At 45.5% G+C, this 22,154-nt stretch overlaps 2 protein-coding genes across 2 annotated transcripts in view; one reads left to right on the top strand and one right to left on the bottom strand.

Annotated features, from left to right (window-relative positions):
- lrba (LPS-responsive vesicle trafficking, beach and anchor containing) overlaps positions 1–22,154 on the top strand; it is a 184,498-nt gene that overhangs the window by 110,074 nt on the left and 52,270 nt on the right. Inside the window, 2 exon segments of the mRNA XM_076996609.1 lie at positions 2,219–2,362; positions 4,526–4,662. Coding sequence (XP_076852724.1) covers positions 2,219–2,362; positions 4,526–4,662 — 281 coding nt within the window.
- Positions 6,253–8,034, bottom strand: mab21l2 (mab-21-like 2). The gene has a single exon (XM_077016246.1). It carries the CDS (start codon positions 7,695–7,697, stop codon positions 6,618–6,620), a length of 1,080 nt encoding a protein of 359 aa, XP_076872361.1. The 5' UTR covers positions 7,698–8,034; the 3' UTR covers positions 6,253–6,617.

Here is a 22,154-nt window from a genome sequence, read left to right as displayed (position 1 = left end):
GCGGGGGGCCGCGGAGCTGGAGGAGAGTGGCACAGGGAGAGAGGGAGAGTAAATACCTGAAGACTAATGTCTCTGTTCCTGTGATCAATAAGCACCTCGTGACTTCACTCTTGGCTGTGCTCTTGTTAAAAACAAATCTGTTAATTCTGACAATTTAATTGGCCTGCCCCTCGCTGCCGGCCCACAGCCGCATGTAAATGAGCGTTTTTCAACGCACTCGGAAAAAGGGGAAGCAGGAGTGAAAAGTGTGTGGACGGGGGGGGGGGGGGGGGGGGGGGATTTGCATATGCCTTCGTGAATGGGGCGTTGAGGCAGGGCCGCTGTGTGCGGGCGATTCTCTGCGTGAGCTGCTGTGTTTGTCAGCTGCGGCTTATGCCCGAGTTTTGCGATGGCTTTTCTGCCGCCCGGTGTGTGAGGCCAGCTTCTGGCTTGGCTGCTCATTTAGTGTAAGCTCTCCCGAGCGTGCAGCATAGCTTCCGCAAGCTAGCTTCACTCCGCAGGAACCGCTACGTCCTCGCTCGGTTCTTGTTGTTTACTGATGTCTGAAATGGGACTATGGGAAACGCCCCCCAAAACTAGGTGTTTTTTTTGTTTTGTATTGTATTTATTATCTAAAAAAGCGAGTGCTATTTGGGTGAAAGGGCGCAGGAGTGGATGTGTTGGGGTTGGTGTTGGTTTCTCTGCTTCAGGCCCTATGTTGTCTTATCCAGTGGTGTGGCTAGCGTTAGCCTGCCCCTCCTCTCAGATCCCTGTGTCCACTTTGTCTGGTGTGAACAAGCATGTGGTCTGTATTAGGAAGCTGGGAGTGATTTCACCACTGCTAACTACGAATTCTCCAGGGAGACTTAATTACAGGAAGAACATTCTAAATATCAATGCGGCAGCATACTTTCCATGACAAGACGTTTCTCTGCTGCACATTTCTGACGGATCAGGGGTCTATTTATAACGAGGGCCCGGGCTTCTCACTCCACATGCAAATGCAAAAAAAAAAACCCTCAGGTGATGTATTTGGGGAGCGGGAGGGCAGAGGTCACAGGTCTCAAGCTCTGCTGCTGAAATGGACCGGGTAAGACTCCTCTGGTCCCTACGAAGTGCACACTACATAGGGCCCTAGTGGGGAAGCTGCATTGTCACATTTTCTGTGTTTATGTCGATGAAGGATTGGCAGTGCTAGTGCTGAAAGCTGGCTTCAGAGGCGCTGGGGAACGCAGTCTTCAGTAAATGTTTACAGATTACCGTTTTACTTAAATAATCTGTGCGGAACCTCCAGTCAAGTACAGTTGAAATCAAAAGGGGCCAGAGAGCCGCAGGGGCCTCCGGGGTTCTGTCTGTCTGGGGTTCTGTCTGTCTGGGGTTCTGTCTGTCTGGGGTTCTGTCTGTCCCGGGTTCTGTCTGTCCCGGGTTCTGTCTGTCGCGGGTTCTGTCTGTCGCGGGTTCTGTCTGTCGCGGGTTCTGTCTGTCGCGGGTTCTGTCTGTCCGGGGTTCTGTCTGTCCGGGGTTCTGTGCATGTGGAACAGGACGCTACCCCAGCTCAGGACTTTAGTTTAATCAGAACCTGTTTTCATGTGATGTGGAGAGTAATTAAAATCAAACACTAAATAAGAACAAACAATTAACCAAAAACTAACCAAAAAAGGTGAAAGGCACAAAGTGGAAAACGTTTTTTTTTTTTTGCTTTTGAAATTACTGTGGTTGGGTCAAGTGGAAAACATATTGCTTGGTTGTGTTCATAATTTGTAATTTTTTCTCTTTAAAATATCTGAAATTATATCTCATGTAGGTTACATCAGGATTTAACTAGCCATATTGTAACAATTCAGATTTCTTGCTTTCTTTTTGTATTTATTTCTTACTTATCACTTTTCCATTTTTACATAAATACATAAAGCATAACTGGTTTTACTTTACCGTTTTCTCCTGAGTAAATTCCATCGTGTTATTTCATTGGTTATTTTTTTAGTCCTATGTTGCCACGTAATATATTGCTCAAAATCATAAATGTAGCTAACGTGCAAAAATATGTATTTTAAATTACAAATCATTATATATATATTTTTATAGCAGAGCAGCGAATATTTTAAACTTTATTTTCGTATTTACTTGCGTTATCTACTCACGTCAAGACAAATTACATCAGACAAAAGTTAGAAACGCAGCTGTGCGTGTGAAACAAACACGAAAGAAAATAAATCAAAGCATCCGTTCGTTGTCTCAGCTCCCGAGGAGGACATTCTGAAGGGACAGCAGTCCATCCGGAACCAGGCGCTGGCCAACCAGAACGCGGAGAGCGAGAGTCCGTTGGACGGGGACGACGACACGGTGTCCTCGCTGGAGGAGAAGGACTTTGAGAACCTAACAGGTAACGACGCCGCTCATCCGGGTCACACCGGCCCGATCACGCGCTCATCTCTCCTCCTCCTCCCTTCTCTCCCTCGTTCTGCCCGGTTGGCAGCGCGTGCGGTGCTCGAGGCCGCTGAATGACGGTGTCCCGCCGTTAATGAGCGGATCACACCCCCAGCGCCCACCATTACCCCCGACAGCCTCCCTCATTACCGCCCTCTCATCCCGCGGGTTCGGGACTCGCCTCCAACTTAAAGGGTGAACAATAAAGAAAAGAAAAAAAAAACAAAACAAAAAATGATTTCGGTTTTTTTTTTTTTTTTTTTTAAGTTGGCTACTTTAAAATAGGACTATTACTATTACTACCACTGCTTATGCGAAGTCTTAAATATTTATGCAATTTATGAGGTAAACTTTTAAGTTTTAGATTGATGTATTTGTTAATTAACTTTACGAAATAACATTTCGAATTTTAGATTTGCCTGAAAATAATCAATATACATAGGTAAACATGAATTATTCCCAATTCTCTAACGGTAAATGGGTCGTTTGGGTTCGTTAAGAAGCCCGCTAATGCGACCCGTTATCTCCGTGCGTTGTCCTTTACCTGCTCGTATTGAAGACAGTCCCTTGCTCCTGTTACTTCTTGTATTGTGTGACTTCGTCTGTGTATTTTATTGCGCTTTGAGGAGAATATTTTACTACGCTTCTTATAGACAGGTAGCCTATATATCTGCGTGATTTATAAAATATTACTTGTGTGTACAAGTTCAGATGCCACAAACCTAAGTCTGTACCGGTTTATCCTCCATATAATCGTTAATTAGTAGATAACGTGTTCATTTGCCCTGCCTAATTTGGTTTTAATCCATTTAGTGTCGACATATGCGGATAAACCATGCAAATGGCCCCTTACGTTTTGCTTCCAAGTTAAAACTATGGCTAATAGGATTCCAGTCTCGCTCCTCTCTGCGCAGTGTGCAATTAAAAATACGCGAGCTTCTTAATTATTGCAGATATCAGAGGGATTAAGCGGGTAGCCAGCTAATAAACTGACATGCTTTCTGAAATTAAGTGTTTCAGTCGTATTCGACTCGAGATTCCCATCATCGACAGCAGTTTCGTCCAGGTGTAACTGAACGTCTGTAGCGCGCGTGTGTGTAAAGGCCAGAGAGATCGAGAAAGCGAGAGAGAGAGAGGGAGAAAAATAATTTCTCATACGGATTACATGCTAATGCACCGAGGGCACGAGCGCCTGGCAAATGAACATATCTGTTTATGCCATCTATTTCTGACGGAAGGGTGCTTGGGGAAATCAGGCAGAGCGCGCCTGTGCGCCTGACAGCCACGGCACATCTGCACACACAATGCGTTAGCACACGTGGAGAACGGGTCCGGGGAGCGACACACTCCCCCAGCGAGCCGCGCATTGTCGTCCTGGCATAAATTAAGATTGATGAGAGATTAAACTCAGCTCACCAAACCCCGCAATCAATGCCCGCTGACTGACAGCCGATTTTGCTTTCTGACTAAGCTGACTTTGTTTCCTTGACGAGTAGACGCGTCGTTTTGCCCTCGTTTATGATTCCTGTAAGATTACTGTTCCGTGGATAGTTTCAATAAGATCAAATAGGCTATGTGTATTAAAACACCAAACAAACAAAAAACAAAACAAAGAAAAACTGATATTTTGGGGTTTGAGTCGTAATCTAATGACATAAGAATAGCTACAGTATTGTCATGTTTATGTATAATAAAATGGAGAAGTCCTAGAAATGTCATTATTATAGAATAGCTTAAAATGATAAATAATTCATGCGAGCAAGAGTTAAAGTTTTGTTCTGACGTTAGGTCTTTCGCTGTCTTAACTTCATATTTAGTCGAAGATTCATTTTGATTATCCTGAGTATTATTTTAGCTCAAGGGCGCTTTTAAATGCATTGTTACAGACTTATTAAATCCGGAGAAAGTCGATCCGAAAATGAATATGTGCCCTGTTGATTTTATAAGTTTACTTAAACAACACACTGTCGCCTTTTGAAATGGTCGTTTTCGATAAGATAGGGAAGATAGAGAACACACACTCACGCACACACTCACAAATACACTCACGCACACACTCGCACCCACTCACACACACTCACACCCTCATCTGATCGCCTCTGTGTCCGCTGCCTCGCAGGCCCAGTGAACCTAAGCACGAGCGCTCAGCTGGTGGCGCCTGCCCTCGTGGTGAAGGGCACGCTCTCCATCACGTCCGCCGAGCTCTATTTCGAAGTGGACGAAGAAGAACCCAGCTTTAAGAAAATCGATCCCAAGGTAAGAGGCAGCGCACCACCTCATTGATTCGGGACTCCCCCAAATGTCACATCTCCAATGTGAAACTACAATTAAAAATTGCTTCAAAAGTGCACGAGCACCAGTGCGCCCCCCCCACACACACACACACACGTATTCTCGGTTAAAACATTTAGAGGAGAAACAAAACGAAACACATGCACACGCAGGGCCTTGGTGTACAATTATTTCTTGTTGTGTTGTGTGGCTGGTCTAAACAATTTGTTTCTTTTCAAGTATAAATTATGCATGAGCTTTTTGAATAAGATGAGGTCTTATCAGGTTGGAGCGCGTGTGCTGCAAACGCTCCGACTCTGGTAGCTGGACACGCCTCCGTTTCCCGCCTAAGGCGTTTTAAAAGTGTTTCTGCCTTACTCGTAACAACACGTGGAGTCGAGGCCAACACAACGTTAATTATGATTGTCATTTGATGTCTTATTCGAGAATGGCAACAGCCAGTTTACATAGACCCGTTTGGAGCTGAAATGCTATTGTTACTAACTTACTGTGCTGCGCGTGATTGGACTCGTGCGTTGGCTCGTGCTTTGCACTGGGACTGTAACTAGTCCTTACACTGGATATCCTATTGCTGTTTTATCGCTTATTCACGAGCATGGTTTCCTTTCAAGTTCACAGGCGATTTGTATATGCTGAAGTTAGATTATTGCTCATATAGTTTTGTGTAATCTTTATAATAAATATTTAGCAGCATGTTTGTCACTCTTTTGTCCATTTAAAATGCATTAAGAAGCCAGCCTTTGTTATTATTATTATTAATAATAATAATAATAATAATAATAATCATAATAATGTTTGATAATAATAGCAATAATAATAATAATAATAATAGCGCTTTATTGGCAAATAATAATAATAATAATTTGTCATTCACCACTTGCCTTCATTTGAAATTAATTAATTTAATCAGATATTCCAAATTCTTAAATTTTACATCTTTATTTAACTATTATTAGATTTGCTCTTCCAAACCATATTTTAAAACAGTTGAAAATACAGTCGCGGTCTGCTGTTTAAAAGTTCTTGTTTATATTCAGTGTGCTCTCTCGCGTTTTGGCTTTCTGCTCATAGAAACGTCCGTGCTTAATCGGACACCGTTAGTCTGCGACGTCGTGAGTTTACGTCCTTCTTGTGTTTTACGCAAACGTTTATGCAATTTAAATTTTACTCCATATTTCTTTTCTTATTATTTATTTGCATTAAGGTTCGCGATACCGCGGCGCCTTAAGCAACAGGCCGCGCCGTACAGAAAGTTTTGCCTTCGTGGTGAAGGCCACTTTTACTTGACTTTTTATCGCATCTTGTTGGACTGAATATTTGTTTCAATAGTAATTTGGATGAGATCAATTTACTTTATACTAAATGTAGATAATGCGTTGAAATAGCTGCAACGCTATGAGGCAAAAATAAATCATAGCCCTATATATAAAATATATGCATGCTTTTCTGCTATATGTAATAGCTTCATTCGGAGATTAATGATACTTTAGATTTTAATGCAAATGCTCTTAATGTTCACTCATTTTCAGGAATGACAGATGCCAAGTTTCAGTTTTATTTTCTTTCGATTTTATTAACATTTCATTTTTAGATCACATAATGGAAAAAAGTTAAACTTGGCACGCTACATTTTTAATTTTGCAATTAACGATATTCTGCATGTATTTAAATAATTTTTTTCACTTTGTGAAACAATTAGAACAAACAAGAAAGTCATTACATTATGTTAAAAGGTACCTTCATTTTTCTCTCTGGCAAAATGTCCCGTTTGCATCTTGACAAAGGTTTTAATGTTTGTGTTATTTTTCCTTCTTTGTCTCCGTGCTTTAGAGAACAGCAGTCTCCACTTTTAAGTGATGCGATTTAAAAACCGAATGACGCTGCAAGTCAAAACATGTCCACGTTTTCGTCACGTAATTTTACAATTTGTCCAAACTTTTGGCGTTCGTGAGGATTTCTCTAGCCAGTCTCCACGTCTGTTTCGCCGCGGACTCCAGGGCCGAGTGCGGCTTCCCTTGAAACAGGTCCAAATTCGGGAGGAAATAATGAGGGCAGCGCCGACACTGCAAACACGAGATGAGCTGCAGCAAAATACCGTTGAGTCGGTCCCCGAGACAGGACTCGTCCCAGTCGGTCTCCCTCGGGTGTTTCTCGCACTCGTACAGTAAGAGGGTTTTCATGTGGTAGTTGTTAAGCGGCTGTCCGGGCAGTTCGAGGTGACGGTCACGCAAAGTCTTGAGGATGGACAGACATTTCTTCCTGCAGCCCGACATCAGGAGTCTGTTCTCGGCTTCGGCGAACTGCAAGACCCAGGCGTCGCTCTCCGCCGAGCTCTGTTTCCCGGTTAGTGAGTAACACTCTTTAGAAAGGAGGTTGAAGCCCTCGGCCTTTACTTCTGCGACTCGGTTCGGCCCGGGCCACGGTATGTGGGGCATAGGCCACTGCGCCGCGCTCCTGGGCCAGATCCCCGTGCACTTGAAGGCGGGCGTAATCTGCACCACGTACCTCTCCCGGATGCGCAGTTTTACTTCACTCGTGTCCGCCACCATCTTAACCACGTCGCGGTAGCTGCATTTGTCCACGGCCTGGGCCACGAGGGTTTGGAACCGCGAGCGGATCTTCCGGGCCGAGAGGTACCCGGAGGCCGTGATGAACTCCACCCACAGCGACATGCTGCGCTTGCGGCCGTCGCTCAGCTTCAGCACCGCGCAGCCGGGCAGGGATCCGTCGTCCACGAAGTTGAAGACCCCCATCTGGTTGAGGTAGAGCACCACCTCGAACTCGTTGGGAGAAATGACCTCCATGCCCTCGTAGCGCGCCTCGATCTCGCTGAGGGAGCTGATGAAACGAGGCTCTTGGACCTCCACCTCCTTCAGCACGTCCGACACCACCTTGCACACCTCGCGGATGGTCTTGGCGATGGCGGCTTTGCGCGTCTGGCATCGCTCGTTGTAGTACTTGTTCAGCTGATAAACCAGCTTGGCCTGCGTGGCGATCATGTTCGGGCAGAGGTCCGGGCTGTACACCGGGGTTTCGCAGTACGCCGAGGGATCCAATGCTTACCGGTACCGCCAGAGGCAGACCTCCGAGCAGGAGAAGAAAAGAGTAGAGAAAGTTTGCGCCCACAGCGGATAGACGTCAACTTGAAGGAGGAAACGGAGAGAGATGCGACGTAACGTCCAGGTCGAGCTGAGAGCGCGAGACGTGTGTGCAGCGCTCGTGCTCGAGACCACCTCAGCTACGCGTCGAGTCGTTATGTCATCTCCCTCACTCACGCGCGCGAAAACGTACCGTCTCACCCTCGCGCGCGGTTGTCCAGACTCAGCAGCGAGCGCAGGAGTTGTTTAGTTTATGAATGGTCCTCGCGCTGGACTGAAGGGGGTGGGGCTTGCGATCCTGCAATCAACGGCAGAGCTGTCAGCGCGGCTGGCCAATCACAGGCTGGCCCGACGAGCGCCCGCGCGCCGCGGAGACGCTTCGTTCTTGAACGTCGTGCACGGAGCCGCAGGTTAGGGAGCGCGAGAGGGGCTCCGTGTGCGCCGGGCACCTTTTCCAGCCAAGGCCAGCTAAGCAGTTGCTTCTTTAAACGACCCTTGATGTTACACCGTTGCAATTTGTGTTTATTGTGTCTTTGCATCATGCGTTGGTAAATTAAAAAAAATATCCCCATGTTTGACACAGGGACGGAGCGGCTATTTGTCATAGAATTTTTGTATAATGAGCCCTATAATAATTGCTTAAATGCGATTTACAAAATTGACGTTTTTCACCGCCATTGTGTAATAAGGTTTATGGAAGTACATCGAATTTCGTATTAGTTTTAGACTCTAGTTTTGTTTTTTGTTGTTTTTTTTTTACATTTTAATATTGTCTTATACAGTTCTTCTAAAATGTATGAAGACTTATTTTTCTTCTTTTATTGGTGTTCTCGGAAGCGTAATCCGGTGGTCTAAAATAGGTCACGTTGACGAAACACGTAATTACTGTCTCTTAGAGCGGAGCTATGTGGCACTGAAATCACTCATCCTATTTTAGGAAGTCTTTCGTTTTCGGCGTTGACACTTAACTATTGTAATATTCATATGTAGTGTTTACAACGAATCAATGCTTTGATTTAGCTGTGGCTTTTTACACGTTAGTCTTACTTCGTGTATGATTATTGGATATAGCCTTTACATTTACTGTCTTATTCACAATTAAACATGTGTAATGTAAATATTAGTACGCGAGCCTCCGCGTTATTAACGTTTGATCACAGGATCGTTTTGTGCAAAAATAAAGGAAAAGAAAAAGATTTGCACTTGGGGAGCAATCAGGAGAGGTCTTAGCCACGCTTGGCCGCGGCTGCACGAGCTGCAGGAATCACGCGCAGAAACAGAATAAAGGGGCGTTCGTTTGGTGTCCTGACACACACACACACACACACACACACACACACACACACACCCCACCTGCCTTTATGTCTTGTAGACATCATTTATTTTAACTACTTAAAGATTTTTAGATTTTTTTGTAGTATACTGAAATTTAAGGTGGTATAAATATTGTAACAATTTAAGTTTTTTGTAACATGTATGATTTTTTCATTCTATTCGGCCTTTTAACGACAGCTTAATTACCTCCGATATGTAGGCTGAACGTGGACATATGTCAACCCTGCAGGCATAATTACTGCTTTATACATTTATGTAATGAACCCCCTATTTGCTTATAGTTGTCTAAATTCTCTGCATTAATAATAACACCTTTAGTTTCCGTCACGCGTTTCCTTTTGCTAGCTAGTGAGTTATTTTAATCTGCTCAACGTTTTATGTGCAGTGAACCGTGTCCGTGATGAATAATTGAGCGAGGGTCTTCTGTGGTGTGGTAATTGAAGCCCTCTTATCACCCAAGACTTCATGTTCGATCACTTAAGAGTCCATCACCCTCGCCTCACGGCTCTGTCGTCTGGACAGCGTGTTGCGTAGTGTGCCAACAAACAGGCCATATGAAGTTAAAAAGGCCTTCAAAAAAGACCGAGGTCTCGCTAGGATAAGAGTTAAATCGGTGTTATCGGCACGAAGGCGAAAGTCAAGTTGCAAACCCGATGGTCACCTTGTAACTTTTTCTGTGTGTACGCGCTTTACGTTCGCGCCACGGCTCACCGAGCGCGTCACCGAGAGCGTCCGTCATTTGTGTCGCGAGCGCAGGTTGTGTCATTTATTTGGGAACTCTTAAATCAAGAGTATTCAATTATCACCACGAATGCAAATTCTTAGGAGTTATTTTAATTAGATCGCTTATATATATATATAAAGAGAAACATTTTCTCTACAGGCATATTTGTCAAATTAACAACATTTATTACATTATACATTTTAAAAAGAATAAAATCTAAAGTCTAAAGTATTTTCAACTATTTAATTATAATTGTATGAATCTGTTTATTTAATTTTTTAAATAAGCTTTAAGGACATTTTGCTTTTTTTTGGTGACTATAATGTTTGTGTAGTTTATGAAGTCTTACATTATGTTGTTTCACAGGGGTTTTCAGTCTCAGCATCAGTATTAACACAAGGTTTGTCGAGTTCAAAATATTTAGGGATTTTGGTATCTGTAGGTAAGACAGAATATGCTACTGTATATGCTACTACGTTAATAGGCCATGGATTATCATGGCATACTGGGAATAATTTACTATTTAACATTTCACAATTTTATATGATAAATTTCAAATTGTGCGTTTCTGGTGCATTGGTCAGCATTAGTTCCAGAGAAAGCTGATTTAAGGTCGGCTTTCTGAATTATAGTAGTTCAGGCAAAGCTTGAAGTTCTCTGATTTAGTAAAACCTGAGTAAATAAATCAAACGTTGTGTTCATTGCTAAGCGTTTGCTCTTGGCTTTGGGAAGACGGCCTAATCACTCAGTTCTTGAGTTTATGCTAAACATCTCAGCCTGAACTGAACTTCAGGATGCCAACAATTTACAGCCTGTTAAGATAAAACTGATGTATGGTTTATGCAAAAATCTCATTTGATTTATTTTAAAGATGAGAAAAATGTAGGGCTGTTGTAGTTTTAGCTTTCTTTTCCTCTAAATCATTCATAACTGCAGAATGAGTCATGTCTAAATAATTCAATATTTTCTTTCGTACTGAGTTTTTACTAGGAGATGGTTTTGCAAGGCAGCCATTTCCAGGTTGCGCTAATCAGACAGGCTGTGACGGAATGACCTCCCTTTAAAACATATTGCTGTCTAAGTCAATACATGCAGAATCCTTTTTATAAACAGTGTGGGCGACTCGTGCAGTGATATGACTGGATGTATTTCTGGACAACCTAGGATCCAGGATAACTTTTGATGTTTTAAAACACAATGTTTGGCTTATGTTGTTGTTGTTGTTGTTTTTTTTTGACTAACTGTAGATAATTGCACGTTCTGCTTGTATAGTGCTCAGACCAGGTTCCTGTCATGGAATCTGCTTCCTGGGGTCATCCTGGTTCCCGAGGGAGGTGGTTTGCTTTTGGCTTATGAAGTGTTACCGTATGTTTTATGGATGTTATCGAGAATTACAGGCCACAGGACCCTGTTATCAGTAAAACTAAAAACAACTGATGGTATTACTATCGCCACGCTTTGCTACATCTTTTAGGAGTGAAACCAAATAGACGGACGTTAGGAGGATATTTTTGGAGGACAAGAGAACATTCTTGAATGTGTTTAAATGGCCTTAATGGACCACAGTAAACACAATTTGCTAGTGTTGAAGCTTTTCAAGAGCAGCCGTCATTGGTTCAGTGGTCACACCGTTACTAATCATGAGTAGATGCTAGCGATGAATCCTCAACACCTTTAAGCAAAGCTGAGATGCAGCGGTGATGCCCGTGGTCCTTTTCTGAAAAGCCTTCTAGGAGCCTAAGAGGGGTTTTTTTCCTTATTAAATAGAGGGAGAGAGAGGAGGGGTGATGTGGAGATGCGCCTCTTTGATCTGACATCTCAACTCTGATCCTCTTGACGGCACTGCACAGTGTCCGATAAGCTGTCTCCCTCTCCCTCTCTCTGTGTCTCTCCTTTTCTTTCCTTCTCTGTCTCTCTCTCTCTCATTCTTTCCTGCTTTGTCTCTCTCTTCCTGTCTTATTCTTTCTCTCTGTCTCTGACTCATACATATGCTGCTCTGTCTCTTTCTCCCTCTGGAGTGATTTCTGGGGTATCTGGTCCTAGTGCGTCATGTATAGTGGTGTATCTTCCATCACTTTCAGTAAGGATTAGGAAAACAGCCCAAAGCCAGCAAAGTATTTAGGCACTTTTTCTTAATATTTACCTGTGAAATACCTGTGAAATACAGCACAGGTATGGAGCTGTTGTGTACGTGTGTTGGGGTGGTGGTAGTAGTTACTTTTCCTTGAAACCGTAAAGATACTGGAAATGAAAGTATTGGGCGAGCGGTGTCCTGAACGGGGTCCTGTGGGCCCCACAAGTAGCCTGCCACAGGATTCTGGCAGAGGAGAAGCGGATAAGAAGAAGAAGAAGAAGAAGAAGGCTTTGAGCAGTTTTCTGCTCATGTCAGCTCACGTTAGCACGCTCCCGACTTCCCACCAACTGATAAATGTGGAGTAGGGGTAGTGAGGAAGTGAGCAAGTGAGCAAGGGTGCTATTAGTCTGTAGCCTTTTTTCAACCTTGCACTAGAAATCCGAGAGTGAGCACAATAGCTTGCCCTTGTTCTCGCTCTCTCTCTCTCTCTCTCTCTCTCTCTCTCTCTCTCTCTCTCTCTCTCTCTCTCTCTCTCTCTCTCTCTCTCTCTCTCTCTCTCTCTAACTCACACACACACACACACATGCTAACACACATTTTAGAGGCCCCAGCTGTGTTGGCCCTTAGGAGACGGTTCTGAAGAAATCAACTGGTGCTACTAATTGCTTGGCAGGTCTTTCCGCATCTGCCAGGCAGATCTGGTGAGGTCATGGAGCAGATGGGTGCCTCTTCATGTTCCTGTCCACACACACCCATCTTACCCACAATTCTCCCCTGCACACCCCCCCCCCCCCCCCATCCTTCTGGGTCCTGCTGAATCTGTGGAATGTTCTGCCAGCGTGTAATTGGTCAGCTGAAGTTCCGTCGTTGATTGTGTCACAGATCTTTATGATGTCGTAGGCCTGCAGCACATGTCTTCAGACATCAGCATGCATTACACATCCACTCAAACTAATGTTTGGTGAGTAGGTGAGACCCAGAGCACAGAGGCTCAGAGTGAGGACACACTGTGGCTACCACCTTTTCAAACATAAGTGAACAGAAAACAGACAACAGGCCCAACAGCGCCCATTTTTTCTCCTGCTTAAGAAAAGCGTGATGTCTGGAAAGCTTATAGTTAAATGACGTGTAATGCATAACAGGATCCAGCTTTCAGAAGACTGGAAATGCTGCTGTTTGTTAGTCAAACAAACGTCCGTCAGAAATTGGAGGGCTTTTTTCCCCCCCTCTGTCAAGAAAAGTGCCTTGCCTCACGCCGAAACAGGGTTGCATTCATAAATGCTCGTTTTCATTTGGGCTTATTCAAAGCTATGAGAACGTCATGTGAGCATCTTCATGTACTTCATATAAGGCCCTGGGTGTGCAGTGTGGTTTAGTGTGATGAGTCCTACTGCGTCTGAATACATTGTTTCATGCACTAGTGCCTAAACTGCTCTGATCTCGCTGAGGTCCGTCTGATCTGTGCGTCTGTGTTATGTGAGGGCTGTGAGCTGTTTGTGACTGCGTGCATGACTCCTCCATGGTCTGGCACTGCCCTCTGGGGGAGGAGGGTGGGGTGGGGGGGGTGTTGATGGAGGTTAGGAGAAAGAGGGATGGACGATGTAGCTGATGTTTGTTAGCTGTCCTGCAAACATCAAATAGTGGATGTTATGCGCACATGCAAACACATGTACTTGCACTCTCTCTCTCGCTCTCTCTCTCTCTCGTGCACACACCTACACCTCAGTCTGTTGCTGAGTGAATGACCTTCGACTGTGGTTGCCAGTGAGAGTGACAACCACCCTCAGCACTCTATTGATTTCCCACTTAAGCTTAAGTAGTGTGTGCACAAGCTAACGGCAGCTCTAGCAGCTATGTCATTATCAGTGAGGCTGAGAAGATCAGCCATTGCTTTCATATTTACCCTTCTACCCTACCTTAACAGCCCCCCCCCCCCCCCCCCCCCCCCCCCCCCCTTGTTACCCACATTTCCCCTCACCACTGACATAGCCCCGTGCTGCTGGGATCCATAAATCGTTGAGTTGCTTCATCCACCCCTCCCTTCATCCCTCCTTCTTCCTCTCTCTTTCTGTTTTGATTTGTTAGTCTCCTCCTGTTAGACTAGTTCCCTTATTGCCAGTTACTGAGATCACAACACCTGGAAGATATTAAACATTTCCGTTCGAGGTGACTTTATTAGCATGACTGTAGCATGTACAATTATTCCAAAACAAATAAAAGTTTGGAGCTGAAATAATGATGAATATTAGAATAATGGTTCTAATTGTCATAAAATAATAATAATAATAATTAAAGTTTTAAGAATGTGACAGTCAATTGTAATAAACTACAGTGGTTTAATTTGAAAATGTTGTCCTGTTCACACCACCCACCCTAACTCGTTAAATAAGCAGTGTGATCGAGAATCATTGGGGTGGGGGCATGTGCCCCTCCCCCGTCCCTCCGTGATCAACTAGGTCAAACGTAACCAGTTGTAACAGTGAATATATTAACAGGGTCTGTAGGATCACTCTCTACTGCTGATGCCTGAGGTGTATACTCCTCTAGTTCATATTTTCTGTTTTCGGGTCTGACTGTGATTTCTGTGATATCTGTGATTTGGAGTTGTGGTGTCATTGTCTCTGTGTTCCTGAGATTGGCCTCTTTCCTTTGTTTCATTTTGAATTTAGATGTAGACATGGAGGCAGGGCCTGATTCACCTAATTCTGCCATACATAATTCTGCCATGGGCAGCACGGTGGCTTGGTGGTTAGCACGTTTGCCTCTCAGCACTGGGGTCTTGGGTTCAAGTCCCTATCTGAGTGGAGTTTCCATGTTCTCCCCGTGTCTGGGTGGGTTTCCTCCGGGCTCTCCGGTTTCCTCCCACAGTCCAAAGACATGGAGGTTAGGTAAATTGGCATTCCCTGATTCCCTGACAAATTCTCCCTGAGTGTGTGTCTGTCTCTTCATGTCCATTAAAAAGCAGTTGTCTGAGTGTGTGTGCATGAATGTTTGTGTGCTTGTATGCGCAGTGGTGGATGGTGCTCTGCCACTAGGATCTGTCCTCTCTCCCCTTCCTGCACCCCATTCAGTCCCCCAGGGGGCTGTGGATCCCGGTAGAGAGTACGCTGTACGCAATTGGTTGCCGCTTCTCGCCAGTGTGTGAATGCAAGTGTAAGAGTTGTACCTGCGTTAAAAAATTGTAAAGCGACCTTGAGTACATTGAAAGGCGCTATATAAGTTGAACGTTCATTCATTCATACATACATATAAATCTGGTTGTATATCGTTATATACATAATGATTCCAGGTACATAACTACACTTAGGGAAGATACTTAGAGATATAAAAAATATTAAAAAGACAGAGGTCCTTCATCAGCTGTGCAAGCAAAGTGCTGAAGTACTTTTAATATATTTATTATATATATATACACACACACACACACACACACACACACACACACACACACATTGTCTTTTTCTCTCCCTTTCCCTCTTTGACGTTTTTTCTCTTGCTGTCTGTGTGATCCCTCCCTTCTCACATGTGGATTATATGTCTCTCATCTTTTGATCATCATCACTCCCCATCACTTAGCCAGACCTCCAGTGTTTTAGATTAATGAAATATAGTCTGCTCAGAATGTGGTTTATATGAAGGGCCTTTTGTTTTTTGTGTGCATTTTAACCAGTGGTGTTCAGTGTTGATCACCTCTTAATTACCAGTGGTGAACAGGTAGTTTGATTTCGTATGAAATTGGGTACTTAATTGCAACTGTTCAGGGCCGGGAGGAGACGTGTAGAGAGAGTGTTCAGGGTCAGGAGGAGACGTGTAGAGAGAGTGTTCAGGGCCAGGAGGAGACGTGTAGAGAGAGTGTTCAGGCCCAGGAGGAGACGTGTAGAGAGAGTGTTCAGGGCCAGGAGGAGACGTGTAGAAAGAGTGTTCAGGGCCAGGAGGAGACGTGTAGAAAGAGTGTTCAGGGCCAGGAGGAGACGTGTAGAGAGAGTCTTCAGGCCCAGGAGGAGACGTGTAGAGAGAGTCTTCAGGGCCAGGAGGAGACGTGTAGAAAGAGTGTTCAGGGCCAGGAGGAGACGTGTAGAAAGAGTGTTCAGGGCCGGGAGGAGACGTGTAGAGAGAGTGTTCAGGGCCGGGAGGAGACGTGTAGAGAGAGTCTTCAGGGTCAGGAGGAGACGTGTAGAGAGAGTGTTCAGGCCCGGGAGGAGACGTGTAGAGAGAGTTTTCAGGGCCAGGAGGAGACGTGTAGAGAGAGTTTTCAGGGCCAGGAGGAGACGTGTAGAGAGAGTGTTCAGGCCCGGGAGGAGACGTGTAGAGAGAGTTTTCAGGGCCAGGAGGAGATGTGTACGTAGACTGTTTGGAGCCAGGAGGAGACGTGTACAGAGATATAGAGACCCCGGCCTGGCACCCAGCATCGCAAAGTATATGAACCTGTGTCCTCGTTTTCACAGTGACATAAGTGGAAAGAACGTGTTGTTTCTGCACTGCATGAACTTCCAGTTAAAATGAGATCATTCAACATGAATGAGGTTTACTGATCCTGCCCTGTGATATGAGACTGGATGAAAGCTGTGTGTGTGTTCGTGTGTGTGTTCCCTGGATTATTCATTGAATTTACAGTCTGGCTCACTTGTGCCGTCTTGTCCTAGCTTGGTGAGGGTCAGGCCCATGACTCAGGATGAAGATGAAGAGGAGCATGTGAGGTGCCTGGTTTCTGCTCTGCTCCATTAACTAGCCAGTGTGGAGAGAGAGCGTGATCCCGCTGTGTTTAATTGGAACCCTGGGCAGCTCTGCTCTGACAGGATTCACTGAACTGTGCTCAGGTTTAGTTTGGAGAAAAGTAATTTAAAAGACATCGGTGACTCGCCTTTTAGCAAAGCTAACTGTACATTTTAAGCATCGTGTATCGGTATGAATGGAAAGCTTGGCTTGCTTGTTGAAGGTTTGTTGGTAGCATTCACAGTTCAGATGTGGGATATCGTAAGTGGGACGTAATATGAACATAAGTGACATTGCTCTGTCTCTGATGTAATAATGACATGCCCACAGTGTATCTGCCACGCTACCAAAACAGTTAGAGAAGCCCTGAGAGTATCATATGAAAAATCAATTGTGCACGGGGGCATAAATAACTCCAGGAGTATCAATAACGTTCCTGCATGAGACCCCGCCCCTCACACATTAGGCCCCGCCCCCTGACCCACGCCACCTGCACCCGATCCTACTGCTGTACTCTCTGCTTCCTCTTTTTACAGACAGCGAGGGGAAGGTTTAGACCCCCCCCCCCCCCCTTCCTCTTCCTCTTCCTCATTGATCTTCTGGCCATCATTTATCCAGCAGAGCAGCCAGCTCCCCTAGGCCTGATGGATGGGTTAGGCCCGTGGCAGGCCGAATGTGTCTGAGGGTGATTACGTGCACAGATCAACCTCTCCCTGCTCCCGTCCACCTCTGTCTCACAGGCCCATGAATATGGAGAGCACTGTGTCCAGCCCCAGTACCACAGTGAAGAAAATAGTCCCTTTATGTACATGGTGTTTGTCCTTTCCTTATGGTGTATCCTTCTGAAGTTCAGTGATGCTTGTTGTGTACAAGAGCCTCTTCTTGAAGGTGAATTTGACCATCTATAGTTGTCGTTAAGTGTGTTTTTTATGGACTGACAGGTTTTTATGTTCAGATTGCTTCTTGTAGCCGATCCCTGGTATCCTTGGGCTTGTGGAGGTTCCTGTGTGCCCTGATTCTCTGAAGTTAATGATGCGTCCCGTCTGGTAGAAATGCCACGTCCGTGGGGACTTGCTGGGCTCAGTGGCCCGTGACTCACTCCGCTAGGCGACAACTGGATCAAACGGCTTCTGATCCACTTTACTACCAGTGAAAACACACAAACTGAACAATCTGAATTACTGGTCACTAGAGCCATTATTGAGGAGAATAAATTGGTTGTAAGGATATGTGTGTTCACTTCTTTGTATCTTTTCAGTGAATTTCTTTTTTTTTTATCATCTCTGAAACCATCAGTATGGAGTGTGGTGTGCATTTTTGTGTGTGTGTGTGTGTGTGTGTGTGTGTGTGTGTGTGTGTGTGTGTGTGTGTGTGTGTGTGAATGTGTGTATGTGTGTATGTGTGAATGTGTGTATGTGTGGGCTCGAGTGAACGTATGTGCATGCATACACATCCTTGCATGTCTTTGTCATCATATATCTCTACCACTAATATGCACACTTTTAACATGTCTGCCGCTAGGATTCCACTGGCCTTTGAACCCAGGTGTGTGTTTTTGTACATTTATGAGTGTGATTGTTGTTTCGGTGATTTTGAACCTCATAGCTTCCTCCCTTCTGTGGTGATGATCTAATACCCAGAAGAGCCGTAGATCAGAGCAGAGCTGTGGGGATCTGAGAGTCCCTGTACAGTCCCTTCACAAAATCTTCTGATCTGATAACACTGATCTCAGGTTACTGGATGTAATTGTCTTAATACAGTGTTATCATCGCCTTTTTTCACCTCTAATCCTTCACTTAAAAAGATCGACATTAACATGACTAATGGTGCATGGATGATGTGCGCTGTGTGCTAACTGGTGTCTGCTGGCTTTCATTAATTATTTGCAGTATTAGTACTCCTGTGAAGTACGCCTTAAACCCCAGTATGTGCTCTCTCTCTCCTTGGAAACGGGGGCATAAATACTATTTACCTGCTTAAAGAGCGGGTCTGAAACACACTCCAGCCACCGTCACCTTTCAATCCTCTTAAGCTCCAGGAAGATTCCTTTTCAGGTCTTAAAAACTTCACTACCCCTTTTAGCTGTCCAGAAAATGGGGTGCCACATTTTTACCCTTTTTACCCCTCGCCTCCCTCTCCCAAATCCAATTAGGGGCAGGACAAAGGGGGGATTAAGAGGGCCCTGCCCCTCGGGGGCCCTGCCTCGGGCCCAGGGAGGGATGAGGAGGTAGCAGGGTGAGGGTGTGGGCATGGAGGATCTGAACACGGAGATTCTTACCGTCCTCCACCCTGCCGCAGCAACTTGGCTCTGGGCTCGGAGGGAGGGGCGGGGCCGTGGGGTAACGCTGTCGGCACGATTTTCTCTGGAGCCCTCAGTGAGGTGGTGGAGGTGGTGGTGGTGTTTCTGAGGGAGGGGGGGGGCTGCAGTGCTTGGTGGTGTTTGCTCCTTCTGCTTTAGGGAGTCGCTGTGTTGATCTTTTGCCAGTTGGTGGGGATTATAAGGCGGTTTTCACAGAGGGAGTTCACGGTTTGCTACATGACTGAATTTGAACTCATTATCATTCGAACTTTGCTCTGCGGAATTGATTCCTGTAGATATCGCTCCTGCAAATGTTCCTGCCCAGCCTGTTAACTGTCGACAGACGAATGGCAGAGCCGGTAACGTGGGCCTGTGCGTTTGGTGATGTCTGTCAGATTTCACGCTCTCCTTCCTCGTGTCACCGTTCTCCTCCTCTTCCTCTCCCTCTCGGTGGCTGGAGCCCCACACTGGGGCAGGAACGAGAGGACACGCAGCAGAGACATGACACTGGAATAGTTCTCTCTCTCTCTCTCTCTCTCTCTCTCTCTCTCTCTCTCTCTCTCTTCTCTTCCATCTACTTCAGTCTGTGTTATCTGTCTCCAATTACGTCTCTAATGACACTTTCCTTCAGTTCACCTCTTTAATGGCCCCTTCTCTCCTGTGACGAGGTGGAGATAACAGCGGCTCATTTGAAAGTGCTGCTTCTTCACACCTTCTGTGAAGGAAAAGTTGTCAGAACAGTGGCAGCGCTACGCTACACGACCACGCTAACGCTCCCACTGTCGACTGACTGCCTAACTAACTTGTCAAGTCAATGGAACAGGCACTAGCTCTAAAGTCATTTTCTCGTCATCACAGATTCACATTCCACACGTCTGAAGTTTTCATTGTATTCATATTTTTGTTTTTTTTTGTAATAAATATCATCTTGCTTAATGCTGCATTTTGTGTCACTGGAGCTTCCCACTCCCAGTTGAAGAAGCTGAAGGTGTGTTTGGCCGTCATGGTCATATCAGGCGTTTAAGTCATTAGTGCATGTTGTCTGCTCACTGCTGTCTCCACCCCCACCCCCACCCCCAGCCATCACGGCACCCCACAAGCACCCACAATAAGGCCAAATGTTTAATGAGTCATTATGTTAAAGGAGCCACTTCTGTTATTAACCCGCAGTGGTCCCAGCTAGCACGCTCTCTCTTCTTCTTCTTCTCCTTCTCCCTCTCTCTCTTTCTCTCCCTCCCTCTCGCTCTCTCTCTCTCCCTCTCCCTTTCTCTCATTCACCTTTTGTGAGTCTAAGCTCTCTCCAGAGAGTGAAAAGGCAGTCCTGCTGGCCAACACAGCACAGTGATGAGAAACAAAAGTTTAGTAATCCCGTCAGAGTTTAGGGGAAATACCTCCAGAGAGTGTGGGGCGGTGATACAATACACACTCTCTCTCTCTCTCTCTCTCTCTCTCTCTCTCTCTCTCTCTCTCTCTCTCTCTCTCTCTCTCTCTGTTTACCCACTTGCCACTGACTGCTGTTTATTTGACTGGGCAGTAGTTTGTTTCGGGCCACGGACAGCAGACATGCTGTGTGCTGTTTCACTGTTAGAAGAGGGGGGGCCTTTAAACTATCACTCACGAGGCTCTGACATAAACCTGTCTGAGCAGAGTTCAGGAGCAGATCGCAGTGTGTGCGCTACCGTGGGCTCCGCAGCGGTGATTGGCCCACCACCGGTCACGTGTCCATTATTAATCCTTTGATGTGTCCTTTTATTTGCTGCTTCAGTTTGAATTAGTTGCTCTAACAATACGGGGACGCTAATATATGGGGAAGCAAGGTTTTATGGGTGGTTTTTCTTTTTTTTTAATAATGCTTGGATGATTAAAGGGTTCATGTGCTTCTTGTCTCATGACTTTTGCAGCTCAGTGCTGGGCCCCTTGTCTCCCTCTCACACAGTGTCTCCACAGGCCTCCGCCCCGTGCGTCCTGAGACAAGCAAATGCTCAAAATGGGGCTGTTTTGTTCCCCCACCCATGTCCTGGTATCACTCAAACGGAACAACAAATCCACTCTAATTGGCTCCAGAGTTTTCAGGGAAAGGCTGCGTCTGTGGAGATGGGGGCTCTGATTGGCTGGGCAAAACATCGTTAGCCAAGTGGATTTACCCCACCTCCTCGTTAGTCTGATGACCTCATTTACTGATGGGGAATGGCATGTGGAGAGAGGGAGTGTGTGTGTGTGTGTGTGTGTGATTTTGGGGGGGGGGGGGGGGTCTCAGTGACAGGTTTTGGGTAAAGTGTGTGATGTTTTATAATTCACTTTGTGCAGACATTGTGGTTGGTATGTTTTAAGTTGGGCAGATTAGCAGTGTGCATGCATGCGTGCGTGTGTGTTTGTGTGTATGTGAAACATGTATCTATAAGGTGATGTGAACAGCCTAATTTCTGCATCTCTGTGTAACTGTAGTAACACACCCTTGTGCGGTGTATCCCAATATAGTGGAGAGAGTGTATCCCAGTATAGTAGAGAGAGTGTATCCCAGTATAGTGGAGAGAGTGTATCCCAGTGTAGAGGAGAGAGTGTATCCCAGTATAGTGGAGAGAGTGTATCCCAGTGTAGTGGAGAGAGTGTATCCCAGTGTAGTGGAGAGAGTGTATCCCAGTGTAGAGGAGAGAGTGTATCCCAGTGTAGTGGAGAGAGTGTATCCCAGTGTAGTGGAGAGAGTGTATCCCAGTGTAGTGGAGAGAGTGTATCCCAGTGTAGAGGAGAGAGTGTATCCCAGTGTAGAGGAGAGAGTGTATCCCAGTGTAGTGGAGAGAGTGTATCCCAGTGTAGTGGAGAGAGTGTATCCCAGTGTAGTGGAGAGAGTGTATCCCAGTGTAGAGGAGAGAGTGTATCCCAGTGTAGTGGAGAGAGTGTTTCCCAGTGTAGTGGAGAGAGTGTATCCCAGTGTAGTGGAGAGAGTGTATCCCAGTGTAGAGGAGAGAGTGTATCCCAGTGTAGAGGAGAGAGTGTATCCCAGTGTAGAGGATAGAGTGTATCCCAGTGTAGTGGAGAGAGTGTATCCCAGTGTAGAGGAGAGAGTGTATCCCAGTGTAGAGGAGAGAGTGTATCCCAGTGTAGAGGATAGAGTGTATCCCAGTGTAGAGGAGAGAGTGTATCCCAGTGTAGAGGAGAGAGTGTATCCCAGTGTAGAGGAGAGAGTGTATCCCAGTGTAGAGGAGAGAGTGTATC

The sequence above is a fragment of the Brachyhypopomus gauderio genome, chromosome 1 (assembly GCF_052324685.1).
Source record: "Brachyhypopomus gauderio isolate BG-103 chromosome 1, BGAUD_0.2, whole genome shotgun sequence".
Taxonomy (NCBI): domain Eukaryota; kingdom Metazoa; phylum Chordata; class Actinopteri; order Gymnotiformes; family Hypopomidae; genus Brachyhypopomus; species Brachyhypopomus gauderio.
This window is presented reverse-complemented; position numbering and strand designations above follow the sequence as displayed.